General features: G+C 45.1%; 1 protein-coding gene across 6 annotated transcripts in view; it reads right to left on the reverse strand.

Moving 5' to 3' along the window:
- The window catches only part of SH3KBP1 (SH3 domain containing kinase binding protein 1), a 352,368-nt gene that overhangs the window by 172,727 nt on the left and 161,825 nt on the right, over positions 1-17,816 (reverse strand). For all 6 annotated transcript variants that reach the window (XM_061627260.1, XM_061627264.1, XM_061627259.1 and 3 more), the window contains one exon: positions 16,956-17,062. In XM_061627260.1, the coding sequence (XP_061483244.1) occupies positions 16,956-17,062 (107 nt within the window). The remainder of the gene's footprint in view (positions 1-16,955; positions 17,063-17,816) is intronic.

Genomic DNA, 17,816 nt, shown 5'->3' on the forward strand with positions numbered 1-17,816 from the left:
AGGCCTCAGCCGAGGTGTAACGGTCTATCTTATAGTGTCTAATGAAGGTAGAAGAAGAAGACCAATTTGCCGCTCTGCAGATTTCTCGCAGAGAGGAGTTAGCGGAGAAGGCTGCCGAGGTGGAGGCTGCTCTCGTTAAGCGGGCCATAATGCCCTGTGGTGGTGCCAAGTTGCTGGCCTCGTAAGCCAGCCTGATGCAAGTTCGTAGCCATCTTGCTAAGCTTGGAGTAGAGGTCTTTTTGCCCAGAGACCTGGGGTGGAGCGATATGAACATTGCCTCCGTGGACCTCAGCTTTCCTGTTCTGTCTATGCACACCCTAAGTGCCCTAGTGACATCTAGGCAATGCAGATCCCTTTCCCTTGGGTGTACTGGTCTGGGACAAAAGGACGGTAGGATCAGTTCCTGTTCCCTGTGGAAGGTGGAATTGATCTTAGGGATGAAAGATGGGTCCGTTCTCAGGACAACAGACTCCTCGTGAAAGATGCAGAGCTGGCGTGCATCCGACAGGGCGCCCAGCTCCGAGACGCACCTGGCTGATGTGATGGCGATGAGGAATAGGAGTTTATAGGTCAAGAGCTGAAGAGGAATGGTCTCTAGCAGCTCAAAAGGTGATCTCTGCAGTGCAAATAGAACCTTCTGCAAATCCCAAGAGGGGAAGCGGTGGATGGTCAGAGGCTGTGAAGCCACCGCTCATTTGAGGAAATGCAGGAGCAGTGATTGCTGCCAACTGGCTGACCAGAAGTGGGCAAAAGGAAGGCAGATATGCCTAATGCCTGCCTCCTTAATGTGGTGGCCTTCAGGCCAAGTCGGAGCCCCCTATGCAAGAATTCAAGTATCTGTGGGGTGCTGGCCCTAGAAGGGCAAATTTTCATGGAGTGACACCAGCCAGCAAATGCCCTCCATGTAGCCTGGTAGATTCTAGTCGTGGATGGTCGCCGTGCCGACAAAAGGACGTTAGTGACTCCTGACGTAAGGCCAGAGCGTCTCAAGGTTCTCTGCTCAAGAGCCACGCCGTCATGCTCAGCCAATCCGGGTCTGGGTGATGAAGTGGCCCCTGGCACAGCAGATCCTGACTCTGTGGTAGTTTCCACAGATCTGCGACTGAGAGATTGAGGAGCTCCGAGAACTATGGTCCCTGTGGCCACCAGGGAGCAATCAGCCCTAGGTGGGCCCTCTCCTCCCTCACCTTCCGCAGGGTGTGGCCCAGGGGAGGTGCCAGAGGGAATGCGTAGAGAAGGCCCTTTGGCCAAGATTGTGAGAGGGCATCTATGACCTCCGCTCCCAGGGACCGGTGCCACGCGAAGAAGTGAGGCAGGTGGTGATTGAGATTTGTTGTGAAGAGGTCTATCTCTAGCCAGCCGTACCTCAGCTGAATTCTGGCGAACACCTGCGGGTGTAAAGACCATTCTCATGGAAGAACCCTCTGGCGGCTGAGCCAGTCTGCCAGGGTGTTGTGCTCCTCGCTGAGGTGCTCTGCTGACAGGGAAGTGAGGTTTTGCTCTGCCCACTGCATGAGCAGAGAGGTCTCCACCTGTAGTCTCCTTGATTGGGTTCCCCCTTGTCTGATGTGAGCCTTCATCATTGAATTGTCGGTGTAAGCCATGACGCTGTCGAGACGAAACAGCTAGCAGAAGTGAAGGAGGGCAAGACGGGCTGCTCAGAGTTCTAGCCAGTTGATGCTGTGATTTGTCTCCTCCTCTGACCAGGTGCCCTGTGTGTATGCTGTGTTGCAGTGCGCTTCCCAACCCAGCAGACTGGCATCCGTTGTAATTATGGTCCTGGGTGGCTCCCTGAAGGGGGTACCCCTTAGCAGGTTGTCCTGCCTCATCAACCATTGTAAGGACCTTCTGAGCTCCCTGGACAGAGGAATCAGTTTGTGCTGGCATCTTGCAATGCCTGCCTGATGGGGGAGCAAGGCCCACTGCAGGTGACGTGTATGGTGGCGCGCCCACGGAACTATCTAAATGGTTGATACAAAGGGCCTCAGGGCCTGGCCAGGCTCATGATGTCCGCCGATCTGCTTCGTCGGAGAGAGGAGCCGTCTCCCTGATTGCTTGTACCCTTTGAGGGGAGAGACCAACGAGGCCACGATATGTGTCTATCAGGGCCCTCAGATGCTGCAGCTGTCGACAGGGGGCTAGGTGGCTCTTCTCGTGGTTGACTAGGAAGCCCTGTCTGTTGAGAAGAGTTAAAGTAAGGTGGACATGGTCCCGGGGGTGCTGTAAAGTGCTTGCCCTCAAGAGCAGATCGTCGAGGTATGGATAGATGTGTTCTCCCTGAAGCCGTAGATGGGCCACTGTGGCCGCCATGATCTTTGTGAACACCCTCGGGGCTGATAAGAGGCTGAAAGGCAGGGCTCTGTACTGAAAGTGACAGTGCCGGAGCAAGAACCTCAGAAACCTCCTGTGCCCAGGAAGAATCGGTATGTGGAGATATGCCTCCTTCAAGTCTATGGACGCCATGTGGCCTTCCTGCAGGGTTTGCCTGATGGAGGCTAGGGATTCCATCTTGAATCTGCAGTACTTCACCAACCTGTTTAGGTGCTTGAGGTCTGGGATTGCCCTCCATGAGAGGTCCCGTTTGGGCACGAGAAACAAGACAGAGTAGATGCCTGAGCCATGCTGAGACTGCTCGATCTCCTCTACGGCCTGGATCTCCACCAGATGTTGTACAGCCGCTGACAGATTGAGCTTTCTTGGTTCATCCCTTGGAAGCCTGGGGGGAATGTATCTGGGACGTGGTGAGTGTGAGAATTCTAATGAATAACCTCTGGTGACTGTGTTGAGGACACAGGCATCCACCCTGACGGCCTCTCATGCGGGGGCGAAGTGTAGCAGATGGCCCCCGATGTGTAAGGCGTCACTGAAGACGGGCCCGACTGCCATGCTTGGGGGCGGCGGCTGTGTAGTCTGAGTGGCCTCCCTGAGCTGGACGCTGCTTGGTGTTGTAGTGGGGTCTGGCCCATGAGTAGCGGGAGGAGGGTTTGTAGACTACATCCTGGGGATTGTCTAGAGGCTCGAAAGGACTGGAAAGAGTTGTAGGGGGGGTATTTTCTCTGGAAGCGCCAGTTGTCGCACCCTGCTGTCACCATGTACGGTTTTCTCTTTTCCTTGAGCGTCTCGTAACAGCTTGCCTCTGGCGAAAGGCCTAGTAGTGAGATTGGCCCTGGCTGTGTTGTCAGCCTCCCAATGCTTGAGCCAGACAGTGCACAGTGCCATGATGTTGGCGGCCATGGTTCTGGCTGCGAATTGAGAGGAGTCCATTGTGGCATCTGTGATGAAAGATGCTGCCCTATGAAGCTTTAACAGTACCTTCCTAGTGTGCTCTGGGTCCTGCTCAGGGTTGCCCAGTAGCTCATCCAGCCAAACCAGGAAGGCCCTGGTGAAGGCTGATGCAGTGTTAGAGGCTCTGAAGCAAATGGCGACGGCCTCGTGAGAACGCTTCAAGGCATAATTAAGCCATCGCTCCGCAGGGTCCTTTAACTGTGTTTCCCCTTTTAGGGAGGATGGACCTTGAGTGAGCCCCCGGACTGGACTGTCCACTGATGGGACCTGAAGAAAACCCATGAAGTCAGATTCGATGATGAATAACCTGTCAGCCAGTGCTCTCCTTGTGGATCGGTGCTGGAATGGGCGCTACCAGACAGGGTGGTCGCTGTTCTAGATCCACCCCCATAGAATCAGCCTTATCGACGCCTCGATTCTCCATGCCTAAGGACGGCTTGAAGAATGTGAGAACAAGCTGTTTGCTGAGAGAGACCACTGGATTCACCATCCGAGGGCACTACAGTGGGTATACTGCCTGGCCCCTGCCCTGAGGGGCCTTGGTCCTTGAGGTTGTAAGCTGTTCCGGGCACAAGGTCCTGAGCCTGCTCCTCCTGCCCCATGTATCTAGCCCTGTTGGAGGGCTGACTGGCGGGTCCCTTATGAGAGGGGCTGGACTTGCCCTAGGTTGAACTGAGTGTGTGAGAGACGAGCTGGGCTGTTCAGCCGTCTCCTGTTCTTAGATGTCATAAGAAGAGGCTATGGGAAGGTTGCCTGGCCCTTGTCCTCTGTGGTGTGTCTCTGTTTTGTCCGCTGTCTCGCTAGAGAAGAAGGCATCAAAGCAAAGGGGAAAAGAAGGCCGGTGGGTCCCGAGGTTGTGGTCTATAGAAGTTTGTTCTGCGGGTACTGCAAAATGGCGTAGCATGGGACACTTCACAACCTGGGTGATGGCGGAGACATGCTCTGCCCAGTACCGCAATTGGTATGGGGTGGTAGCATAACATCTGAATGCCGGCCAAAGTTTGCTCTACCCAGTACCGCCATTGGTAAGGAGTGGTAGTATAGCATCTGAAAACCGACCAAGGCTTGCTCTGCCCAGTACCGCCATTGGTATGGGATGGAAGCATAGGATCCAAGGTATGCCTAGCATGCCATGTTTTATCTTAAATTCATTTATTTATACCCTCTAATATAATATCCTTTTATTAATATTTTTACTTACTTACTTACTTACTTACTTACTTACCAGGAGGAGGCGCTGTAGGAACTGAGCGACTTAAAATTCTATTTTATTTCCCTTTCCTTTTTTTTCTTTTCCCCCAACCAGGAGGGGGCGCTGGAGGAAACTGAAACAACCATGTGGAGAGTGGTTGCGGCTGTCCTGCCAGCCAGCTGATCGCCAGAGGCTCAAGCACCGGCAGCGATCGAGGAGAAAAAACACCACAAGAGAAGAAGGGAGACCAAGCGGGCAGCGTTGGGCACAATGGCCTGGATAGAAATGGCAGGAGCCAGCTGCGTCAGACCCTGCCAGCCCGCAGAAAACAAGCTGGTGACGGCTGCAGCTGCAAAAACCACAACCCCCGCTGCGTTGTACTAGCAAGGCTGCGATGGACCCACTGAACAGCTGGTCGCCGGGGTTCTGTGCTGGATACAAGCTGCGGGAGCCACAAGGGCAGAACAAACAGGCTGCGGTGGGACCAGCTGTGTTGGATCCTGCTGGCCAGTGGTGGCTGTGGCTGCAGTAGCAAAAAGCCCCGCTGCGTGCTGCCGCTGCTCTGCCCCGATATGGTTGCAGAGAACAAGTAAGGAGGGCCCCCCCTGAGGAGCTAAATTCAGGTGCCCCCCTTGTGCAGCCCCGACAAAGGCTGAGACGCGCTTGCGACCACGTAGCCTCAGCGGGGCCAGACAAAAAATGGTGCCCGTTCGCGCCAAAAAATACCCTTTAAAAACTTAAGGTAACACAAAACAGGTAAAAAAGGGGGCAAGACAACAAAAAGGGGGGGAAGGAAGTTTCGGCCCCATCGCCCTGGACAAAAAAGGACAAAAGGAAAATCAGAGAATTTTATTTAAAAAATCGGTAAGAACTCACGTGGAGAGTAGTTCTGATGCGTCTGCCTTGGACCAGGACAGGAAATGAACTGGGGTCTGCAGGCCAGTGACGCCCCTCACACTGCAAACGTCAGTGCATTTCCTGTCCTTGGACCAGACGGCAGACTACTACCCACGTGATGGACTGGCATCCAGGGAAAATAAACCCTACGGTAACAGACACGGGCTCAAACCCAGTCAAGGGAGATCATAGTGCACCAGCTAAGTAGTTAATAGGGGGCCAACTTAGTGATATAAATAGGCTGGCAATGAGATATCTGGAAGAGAATGAGTTGGGAAGCAACATGGAACTGGAAAAGGTAGGGCTCCCTCAAATAGACATCATTCATCCAGTGAGATCTAATTTAGCAAATTGCGCCCACTTAAAGATGAACTTTTATATCTTGGCTCAAGAGATGAATTACCTTCTGCTCAGTTGGAAAGCATAATTAATATGGACTGACATAATGGCCCACATAGAATACAGACGGAGCTTACCTTAGAACATCCTGAACAACCTTTAACGTTTCAAAGGAATCTCTCAATCCTCACCTGGAATATTGCAGGATGGAAATCAAAGACCAGAGATAACTCCTTCATCAACTACCTATCTAATTTTGATATTCTGATGCTACAAGAGACCTGGGCCTTAGATGACATAGAATTAAACCGTTCACCAGCTATATGCCTCCCCCAGCGATAAGAAGGGCAGGCCTAGGGGTGGCTTAGCTATACTGATCTCTACTAGACTTTGTGTTTCAATCACTAATCTTCCCTCCCTGGATCAATTTGCAACAGCAGTGATGGTTAAACTAAAATGTGCCAATATGATACTCATAAATGTATATCTCCCCCCTCAAGGTCCCTGCTCTCAAATAAGACTGAGATGGCAAGGCTTAGAAATCTACACTGGAGATTTATTACAAATCACTTCCGACATGCAAGTGCTTATTGGGGGAGACTTCAATGCCAGACTGGGGCCAAATGATAACGACCTTTATGCACTCCATCATGTAGGCCCTCCAAAAAGGCCCTCCTCTTCCTTGATAAATATATGCCAATCTAAAGACAATACTTGTAATTATGCTGAACTTCAGCTGGCCCAGATGGCACAACGAATGGACCTGTGCATTCTAAATGGCAGTGTGATAGGTGACACCCCAGGAGAATTTACATTCTAGTCAGGTGACAGGATGAACGCACAATGAGCAGCATGTGAACAGCTCATCGGTGCAATTAAGTCCAATGATATTGTTTCCTTTTGGCGTCTAACTGCAATTTCATCTAATTCTGGTCCATTGTGTTTTGACTGTCATATCCCTGCTGAGGCTTGGGAAGCCCACTTTCGTGGATTGTATACAGAGGAGGAGACACCAACCTTACAGCTGGAATGCACTCTTGGATCTCTACCCAAATGGCCCCATCACAATTTCTGAGATAACTGACATGGTAAACCAACTAAAACCAGGCAAGGCACCAGGCTGTGATTACATCCCCCCAGAGCTCATTAAAAGACATATCGAATGGTGGGTCCCAATACTAGCCAACCTCTTTACCTATATAGACAAAAAGGCTCACATCCCCCCTGACTGGGGCCTGGCTGTTATCATACCCATTTTTAAAAAGGGAAGGAAAGATAAGCCAGCAAACTATCGCCCAATTAGTTTATTGTCTATAATCAGCAAGCTATACGCTAGACATCTTTACTGGAAACTCCTAGCTTGGATGGACCACGAAAATATTCTAGCTTACCAACAGGCTAGATTTACAGGAGGCCGATCCACAATGGACCAAGCACGAATTTAGCAGCACTTAGTGGAGAAATATAGCAGCAAACCCAAAACATATCTGTTTGCTGCCTTTGTTGATCTCAAATCTGCCTTTAATGGTATCTCCCGAAACAAACTCTGGCAAAAACTTGAGGCCTCCACCGCGGAACGCCGTTTGCTACTCCTCATGTATAAACTACATGAAAGCACCTCCTTAAGAATTAGGTGCAATCCAGAAGGCCTCCTTTCAAGCCCTGTTCCAACCTCTAAAGGAGTAAAGCAACAATGCAAACTAGCCCCACTGCTGTTTAATTTTTATATAAACTCACTGCCTACAGCCCTTGATTGCCTAAATATACATCCTCCAAAGCTAGCCCACAGGCACCTATCAGTGCTACTATATGCTGATGATGCAGTAATTTTGTCCCAGTCACCCACAGGACTTTGCAAGCCCTTGCGCAATACTGTCATGAAGAACAGCTACAAATAAACTATCAAAAAGCAAAGGTCATGGCCTTTGCTAAAAGGCCAAGGACGTACAAATGGTCTATAAGTAGGGTTGCCATATTCCAGTTCCACAAATCTGGGCATGCTAATTTGCATATTATTTGCATATTATGCATATGGATTGTCCAGCTGTTTTCTTTTTGTGCCTAGGAATTACCACCAAAAACTGGGGAATGATGTGAGAAATCTTTTTTTACAAGCAACATTTTCAGCCTTAGATGCCTAGACTAGTTTCCAACACTATGGAATATTTATTAACTGATTAAGAGGATTTATATCCTGCCCTTCTGCTGTTAAAAACAGAGCTCAGCACAGCTTACAAATATAATAAAAACAATAAAAATACACAATCAATATAAAAACATAATAAAAACACAAAATAGCAACAAACAAAGTAATTCAGGGCAGCAGTACGGTTAACCATTACATATACGATATATTTCAGAGATGTGGTGGGTGGAGAAAAACAAGAAGCCAAAATGTTAGGAAAAGGAGTCTTTCACACCACATGCTCAGTCCTAAATACTGTTGCAGCAAGTTTTACAAGTTCCTCCAGTATTCCACTGGTGCAGGCACTCAGACATTCAAAGTATCTGTATGTTTCTTAGGTTTTATAAAAGCAGAGCTTTGCTTAACTCAAATTTTTTTCTCCCTTTGATCAACCACATCTACACAGTTTCCACCTCCATACTCAAAACGAAACTGGGCCTGGAAGTGTGCAACAACCCCACACATACCTTGCTAATTAGATTACCAATGCCAGGATGTCTGTCTTATCGACTACTCTCCTGCTCCCCCCCCCCCACCGGGCATCATGAAAGACCCAGTCCTGGGCTCAGAACGAAAATAAATATCTGGTCCTCTTCAAAGTACTGATAAGCCTCGTTTTAATTAAAATAATAATTATAAATTCTTGCTCTTATCACTAATGGGAGTTAATTATCTTGCATATGCTGTTGTTGCTTCTATGGCTGTAACGGAGTGAGGTTAAAGATAAGTGAAATGCAAACAGGAAAACAACAACACAAAAGGCAGTAACACTTTCTTAAATGTAATACCATACCAACCACAACAAGATTCCTATGAGTAAGGCAGAAAACTCAGCATCCCACAACCAGTCAGGATTCATAACCAAAAACCCAAACTAAAGAAATCCTAGCAGCCAGTCAGCCAAGGTCACAGACATCCCCATGCAGCACAACCTGACCTGGGAACTGCAGTTAATGCAGAATGCTGCAGCACAATTGCTGACATGAGTGAGATCCTATCAGCACATTACACCTCTGCTCTGAAATCTGCATTGGTTGCTGATTTGCTACCAGGCCAAGTTCAAGCTGTGCTTTCCATGTTATGGGTGCCACATAGTACTAGTTCTGCTCTTGTAAGAAATCAGTCCTGTAAAGTGGCAGTGCCTACGCTTTGGAACTCCTTGCCTATTGACATTAGGCAGATGCCTCTTTTCAGCACCTGCTAAAATCAGGTTTCTTGAGGCAAGCCTCTCCAGGCATGTGGAAGCTATTGTTTAAATCTGTTTTTAACTCATTGTTTGTTTTATTACTTTGAACGTTTTTAAGCATCTGTCCTTAACGCTTTTGCCAATAATTTTATTGTTTTAATTCTTTCTGTAAACCGCTTTGAGATTTTTTACAATAAAGCGGTATATAAATGTTGTAAATAAAAATACATAAATAAATGTTGGAGTCACTGTGGCGCTTGAGTCTCTTCCCACTTTTAGGAACCAAGGAATCTGCCTTATACTGATACAGGCCATTTCGTACCATGACAAGATTCCTATGAGTAAGGCAGAAAACTAAGCATCTCACAACCAGTCAGGATTCCTAACCAAAAACCAAAAATATGATAAATGAAGAAATATTTATATAAGCATGACTATCAAATATATTTATTATTTACACAAACTGTAAGGATATTTATAGTGCAATCCTAAGTTTATTTATTCAGAAGCAAGTCCCAGTGTATTCAGTGGGGCTTACTCAAACAGGGACAGAAATGCAACCTCAAGTGATAAGCAACTTCATTCACACAACCCAAAATTCCGAATCTTGCCACTTTAAGCTGTTTTGCAACTGTTTATACTTGTTTTTATGGTTATTGGATTTTAAATGGCTTTATTTCTTGTTGTGAGCTGCTTTGGTTTCCAACCCTACCTCACAGGGTTGTTGGAAACACTCCATACACGCACACGCACACACTGCAGATGTATAAATACATACAGCCCATATAATAGTTTATTGTCAAACCAGTTGGTCATTGCAGAAAAATCAGTATTAGTTTTAAAAAAATCAGTATTAGTTTCCTACACAATAAAAATTGTAACACCTAAGTAAGCCCTGCCTACTTGCTTTAAAATAGGACTGGAGGGGGGGGACAGAAAAAGTTAGAACACAAACACAATTCTTTTTTACATTCACTCCAAAGTCGCATTGATTTTCAGCACATTCATAACTATGTCTACTCAAAAGTAAGTCCTATTGAATTCAATGGGATTTACTCTGGGCATATGGGATTAGCATTGCTTTTACAAAAGCAAGTATTGGGAAGGTTTTCAAAACACTGCCCAGGATCTGACTCCTGCACACAAGAGGAAAAAAAACTGAAATGTATATACTACCCAATTTATGAGCTTTTCAGATAAACGGGGGGAAACCACCATTTTCTGGCATTGCAATGACGTTTTCTAGACGCTGCCTCAGGCCAACCAAACTGAAATACAACCCTGGCTTCACTGATTGGCTGCAATCCTGAACGGGCGGGGTTAAAGCTACAAAGTGCTATACAGTACTGTTTAAAGAAAGATTTAATAGTCGGGGGGCGGCTGACGTTTTTATGTATATCTCGAGAACCGGACCACCTAGAAACTTAATTTTTAAAAAAATTAAAGCTGAGAATCTGGGCTACCTAAGGGGCTAAACGGGTGCCAGGTGGCATACAAAGAATCTGGGTAAAAACCGGCTAACCGGGCAATATGGCAACCCTATCTATAAGTGGACACAAGATTGAACAGGTAAAGACTTTCAAGTATCTGGGTGTTGTTTTTCAGGAAAATGGGAGCCGGAAGGCCCAAGCAGAGTACGTTGCCCAGTCAGCTCAAAGGAGTGCTTCTGCCATATTAAACTTTATCCGCACCAGAGGCGGCCATTATGTACCAGCTGCAATAAAGCTGTTCAAGACTAAGTCTTTAACGCACCTTTTATATGGAGCACAACTTGGCCCCTATCCCAGTTTTACACCTCTGGAAGTAGTACAATCCAAATTCTTGAGGGCTGTCCTCCAAGTAACTCATTGTGTCCCAAATGTTGTCTTACAATTAGAGGCTGGCCTGCAAAAGGTCGAAACCAGGGTTTGGTTTGCTATTTTCAAATTCTGGCTGAAACTAATCTTCTTTCTGACTGGTTTGGCCCCACTAACACTACAGGATGAGTTCCAGTCATTATGGAAACAAACCTTGCCTCAAAAGCTTCAGCTATATAGTCTTTCCCTGGGCTACCTCTTTTCCCAAGGATATGATATGGCTTGGTCAACATTTAGGCAACGCATTGCTGATATCGAGCGCCAACAAGACTTGGGCTTGTCCTCTAACTATGCCTCAATGGATAGAGTGTTACAATTCAATAAACCTGCATATTATCTTTTTACACTCTCGGTGCAAAAACATCGCAGAGCTTTCACATTGGCACGTTCTAATGTTCTTCCTTCTGCTGTCCTGGAGGGAAGATATAAAAAAAAACCCTACTACGACCATAAGTGCCCTTGTGACACTGGAGAGGTGGAAACAGTGACCCACGTCCTCCTATACTGCCCATTCTATTCTGATCTACGAGGATCTTTAATTGTACCTCTCTTATTGAAAACCCTAGGACGATCAGACGCATTTTATGTCCTACTTCTTTCTGATCAAAATACTGTTATCACCTCCAGTGTTGCCAAATTTTGTGCTGCAGCGATCAAAATTCACAACGAACTGACTCTATCCGCCTTGTAATTCTTAGTTGTTTTGTTTTTTGGATTTTATAACTATGTCTTTGATCATTCTATTTTATAGTATTGTGTTTTAACAATTTTATCATTGAACGTAACAATAAAGATTAGATTAAAGGTCTGTTTCCTATGTTGTGCATATAAGGGGTAAGACAGTCTTTCAGGTATCCTGGTCCCAAGCTGTATAGGGCTTTGTACACCAGAACTAGAACCTTGAACCTGGCCCGGTAGCAAATGGGCAGCCAGTGCAATTCTTTCAGCAGCGGGGTGATATGTTGGCGATACCCTGCCCCAGTGAGCAGTCTCGCTGCCGCATTTTGCACCAGCTGCAACTTCCAGACCAACCTCAAGGGCAGCCCCACATAGAGCGCATTACAGTAATCTAGCCTGGAGGTTACCAGTGCGTGGACAACAGTGGTCAGGCTATCCCAGTCCAGAAATGGCCGCAGCTGTCTTATCAGCTAAGGCTGGTAAAAGGCACTCCTAGCCACTGAGGTCACCTGGGCCTCTAGCAACAAAGATGGATCCAGGAGCAGCCCCAGACTGCTCTTTCAGAGGGAGTATGGCCACATCCAAAGCAGGCAACCGACCAATCATCCGAACTTGGAAACCACCAACCCACAGCGCTCCATCTTGCTAGGATTCAGACTCAGTTTATTGGCCCTCAACCAGACCACCACCGAGTCCAGGCAGCGGTCCAGGGCTTGCACGGCCTCTCCCAATTCAGATGTTATGGAGAAATAGAGCTTGGTATCATCAGCATACTGGTAACACTTTGCCCCAAATCTCCTGATGACCGCTCCCAAGGGCTTCATATAGATGTTAAACAGCATTGGGGACAAGATGGTATCCTGAGGCACCCCATAGCACAACTGCCAGGGGGCCGAAAGACAGTCAGCCAATGCTATTCTCTGAGAGCGACCATGGAGATAGGATCGGAACCACTGTAAAACAGTTCCTCCAATACCCATCTCACCAAGTCGGCCCAGAAGGATACCATGGTCAATGGTATCAAAAGCCACTGAGAGATCAAGTAAGAATAACAGGGTCGCACTTCCCCTGTCCTTCTCCCAATAAAGGTTATCCATCAGGGCAACCAAGGCCAATTCAGTCCCATAACCAGGCCTGAACCCAGACTTGGATGGGTCAATATAATCTGTTTCATCCAAGAGTAATTGCAATTGCTGCACCACAGCCCTCTCAATCGCCTTCCCTAAAAAGGGGGTATTCGCAATCAGTTGGTAGTTGTCTCAACCAAGCCAATGGGTCCAGGGTGGGCTTTTTCAGGAGTGGTCGGATCACCGCCTCTTTCAAGGTGGCTGGAACCACTCCCTCCTGCAATGATGTGTTGACCACACTCTGGATCCACTTGGTCAAACCCCCTCGGCAAGCTTTAATAAGCCAAGAAGGGCAAGGGTCGAGAGGACACGTTGCTGGCTGCATCATTGCAAGCACCTTGTCTACATCATCAGGCCGCATCAACTGAAACTGTTCCCAAGAAGTTGCAGCAGACGTTACACTGGACACCTCATTAGGGACTACAATAGATGTGGAGGGGGCATCAAGACTGCTACGGATGCGAGCAACTTTACCCTCAAAGTGCCTTGCAAACAATTCACAGTGGGCCTCCAAAGGGTGTAAAACTCCTTTTCCTGGGAAAACATTATTCCTAACCTGCCCCAAATGCACAGCTTTGTATCCAGGCTGAACTCTAGGTACTAGTTTTTACATTCAGAGCCCTAAATCAGGGATAGGGAACCTGTGGCTCTGCAGATGTTGTTGGACTACAACTCTCATAGTCCCTGACCATTGGCTGTCTGGCTGGGGCTAATGGGACTAGAAGTCTAACAATATCTGGAGGGCCACAAGTTCCCCATCCCTGCCCTAAATGGTCAAGGCCCTCACCTAAGCAGATGATGGATACTGATAAGTTTTTAGTGAGAGTACTGTGGTGCTTTTATTATTGCTGTTTGTGATTTAATTATTTTATTGGTTGTTGATTTTAATAGTTTTGGAAGTTATTTTAAACATATTGATGGGGGATTTTTCTCTCTTCAATTATTTTATAAAACTTTAAACGTATTGAGAGACAGTGGGTGGGTTTCAGCAGACACAGCGCTGGACCTGAATCTGCAAGATTTGAATTTGAGTGCAAACTTTGCCCTGGAGTTATAAAGATTTGGGCAAGTCACACACTCTAAGCTTCAGTTCTGCAAATTTAAAATGACAACAGTGACCTATCTCACAGGGTTGTCGTGAGGGGGCAAACACAGTAAAGCACTTCGCACATTAGAAGTACTATATAAAAAGATAACAAACAGCAATTCCATAGCAACTATATCACAAAAGGCCTTTAAATGTAAGTTTAATCAATACTTCAACAGAAAAAGTAAAAATGGCTGTGCTATTTCATTTATACTATTGTGCACAATAACGTTTGATATTATCACTTTTGCTGTTTGAACGATACTATCAGACTTGGGTATTCTGAATCAAACACAATGAATATGCCAACACAACAAAGAAATTATTTCTATTAGAAAGCACTGAATGAATTGTTTTCTAGCATAACAGTAGGAAAAAAATAAATGTGCCATGTAAAATTGTTTAGTTCCTCCTTTGCAAATCTATTCCATATGGAATGAGAACATCCTGCTAGGAAATGACAGCCCTAAATACCAAATGCCCTTGGGTAATAATGTGACAGCTAGGAATGACTCATTCTCTAAATCAGTTGATATTCTTGACATTTTAATAATTTCCATCTATCAGACATTGTCCATCCACACAAAAGTGACGGAAGAGGACAGTTAAAGTATGCAAAAGATCAGTCTCTAATATGGGTCCTACACCCCTTTTTCTAGCAAAAATTGATTCTTTTTTTTTAAACTATTTTTGGTGAAAATCTGCATAAAACTGAGCTGAACTATGTTTGGTTTTTCTCTAATAAAAATATGTTACATCACATTGTTTTACCTGGGTTTGATTATTTTCAGCATATAGATTTAAAAGTCATTTCAATTTGGAAATGGCTGTGCAATTATTGTGGGGTTTAAACTCTCCAAAAGGAAAAATGTAATGCTTATTGACGGCAAAGCACTGCATTACTGCAACGTTTTTAAGTCAAACAAGAATGTGACTAAAGGCAGGTAAATCATCATTTTTTAAAATAAGCTGGGCAATAGAGGAGGAGGTAAGAAAGACATTATAGATCAGGGGTCAGCAACATGATACCCATGGACGCAATAGTATCCTTGAGGTCTTCTCCTGGCACCCAAGAAGCCTCTGAACCCTCCACTGCCCCTTGGCCAGCTCATCAAAGGTCTCCTCCTTAAATGACTCCTCTTAAACCTGCTACTCTTTCCCAGAAAATCTATGTGATGCTGCATCTTTTTTCTTTCAAATTCTTCCTCAAAACACACTTTTTATGAAGCTCTTGACTTAACCTTTTAAGTCCTCTTCTGAAATCATGCCTAAATAAGTGAAACTGAACCAAAAGCATATTCTTCCCTTTTACCCACACCAGCCTTTCCCAACCAGTGTGCCTCCAGATGTTGTTGGACCACAACTCCCATCAGCCTCAGCCAGTATTGCCAATGGTCAGGAAAGATGGGAATTGTGATCCAACATCATCTGGAGGCACACTGGTTGGGAAAGGCTGACCCACACCAACATCTTCCCCCCCCCTGCTCTGCACCCTCCTGCTGTATGAATTTTAAAATTCAGAAAGGGACCTTTTTGTTAGTTGCTATTTAAAATGCAATGCATACAGTAGGTACTATATAAATACTAATAATAAATGAACATAGATAAAACATGTAAAGAAATGTAAGGTGCTACGGGGATAGAGATTGTAATGCACTGCAAACTATATATAATAGTGACTCGAAATTTAGCAATCCCAAATTGAGTCAGTCTTGCACAATATTGTATGAAATGGTGCTATTCATTTAAGCCAATAAAAGGTTACAAATGAAAATGCATTATTCATGAAAGCAGCCTATCTCTAGATACATGTACACAATAAAATCCATCACTATATTAGCAATCTCAGAATGTTTGCATATGAGCATAAGTATTATTCCAACAGCAAGCACTGAAAAAAATGCTTGCCTTCATAGGACCAAAAAAAAGTGAGGATTCCTATTGCAAAGAAACATGTACTGATTTTATTGTGCATGCTATTTTTGATACAGCTGGATGAATTTTATATGGTTTGCTGTTTTTTAAATAACACAATTACACTATTTTTCATGGTGTTATACAATTTATTTTGGATTTTATACATAATATATTCTGCCCAACTACTTCTTTCTTGGATAACAAAGAAGCCCACAGGCCAAATATCCACCCTACTTGTATAATGAAGTGTTGATCAATGTTATGAGACAGAGTTCTTGTTTCAAAGGAAACAGACAGGCAAAGTGATTTGACTAAAGGTATACTGAATTTCAACTCTCCTTTGTTGAAGCTTCTCATTTTAATATTTCTGTCAATTAGTGAGGCTTAAGCATTTTATATTAACCCTAGGAAAAAAATTTAAGTAGTAAGTTTGAGGGTTTAGCTCATATTTACTGAATCCAGACTTAGAACTACAAAACTGCCCCACAAGAGAACATAAGGTCTGGATTCAGTCTGCTCCTACATACACACCAACTGATAGAAGAGCCCGAAAAACACAAAGGATAAGATTTGCACACGTCATACATTATGGCTCTCCATGAATGAGCAGCGTTCTAGTCCATGCTGCTGAATCACTACTGTTTGGTTTTGCCCTTCCTCAAGCTGGAAGCAACAGTGACATGCCAAGCAGTGCTCGTAATTTTTATTTACCCAATTTGTATCCAAGAACAGGTTCACAAGTCACAGTAAGTAAAGGCTCGTGGTTTGCTGTTCCTGGCTCGAGGAAGGGCAGAGTGAAGTGGGAGTAATTCATTGTAAGCCAAGAACAGGTTCTCACCCTTCTCCTGCCTATGTACGTGTGGATGGTAAACAGGCAACGTGATGGGCCATTAGAGTGAATGGGAGGTCTTTGTGCACTTCCCACACACATATCCAGTCCTACCTCTCCACTCAGTTCAAGTTAAGCATACTTGGGAACATAAGTAGCTTGAATCAAGGGGAAAGGGGGGCTTGATTGGTTATGGAACATGTGCACAGATCTCCCATTCTCCTGCATGCAACGCCAGCTGCATAGCTGCCTATGTACATGTGCAGGCAGTGGAAGAGGGGGGAAAGGGCTGAGCTGAGTCCTGTTTAGATCCTCTACATGTATCCACTTAACTTTGTAGATGCTTTTCTAAATGTAGGAGGACTGCAGATCCTTACCTCTCCCATCACCTCTATAATGTCTCCAACTTTTAACTCCAGTTCATCTTCATTCTGAGGCATGTAACTGAAAGCCACCTGGCATCTTCTCCGCCTATTTCGCTCACCTAAATAAAATTTAAAAAACATTATTAATTATAACATGTGTGCTTAAAGTATGGACTGTACTACAAAGTAGTTAGCTACATTACCCTTCTGAATACATGTGAGAAAATTACCACAAATACAGTAGGGCCCCACTGATACGGCAGGTTACGTTCCAGACCCCCTCCTAAAAGAGAAACCCGCCAAAAAGTGGAACTCCTTCAATAAAATGGCACCTGACGCCTGAAAAATGCCATAAAAGCGGAACAAGCGCCGTATGAGTGGGGCCTTACTCTAATTTTAGCCACCGTATTAGCAGAATGCTGAAAAGCAGGCCGCTGAAAAGCGGGGCCCTATTGTACAGCAGTACTACAAAAAACAAAACAGAACAAAACACAACACTATGACTGTCTACAATGCAGTAGCAAAGCAAGATTTAAAAAAATTAAAACTCTGGGAAAGCAAACATTTATGTATTTGCTGACCATATGGTTGTAATAAAAACTATCTATCTATCTATCTAAACATTTATGTAAAACATTTATATCATACTTTACCATCTCAATGAAGCACCCACAGCAGCTAAGACAATTTAAAAGTATCTACATGCTCAATAATTTAAACAAATCATCACATAAAACATATAGGATAAACCTCCATTTTTATGATTGATTTTGACATTTCATATTCTAGGTAATACTTTTAACCACCCTCTCCCCAATTTTAAACCAGCTGTGTGCCCCAAAGGAAGGATGAAGAAAGGAAGAGTATATTATC

The sequence above is a fragment of the Rhineura floridana genome, chromosome 5 (assembly GCF_030035675.1).
Source record: "Rhineura floridana isolate rRhiFlo1 chromosome 5, rRhiFlo1.hap2, whole genome shotgun sequence".
Classification (NCBI taxonomy): domain Eukaryota; kingdom Metazoa; phylum Chordata; class Lepidosauria; order Squamata; family Rhineuridae; genus Rhineura; species Rhineura floridana.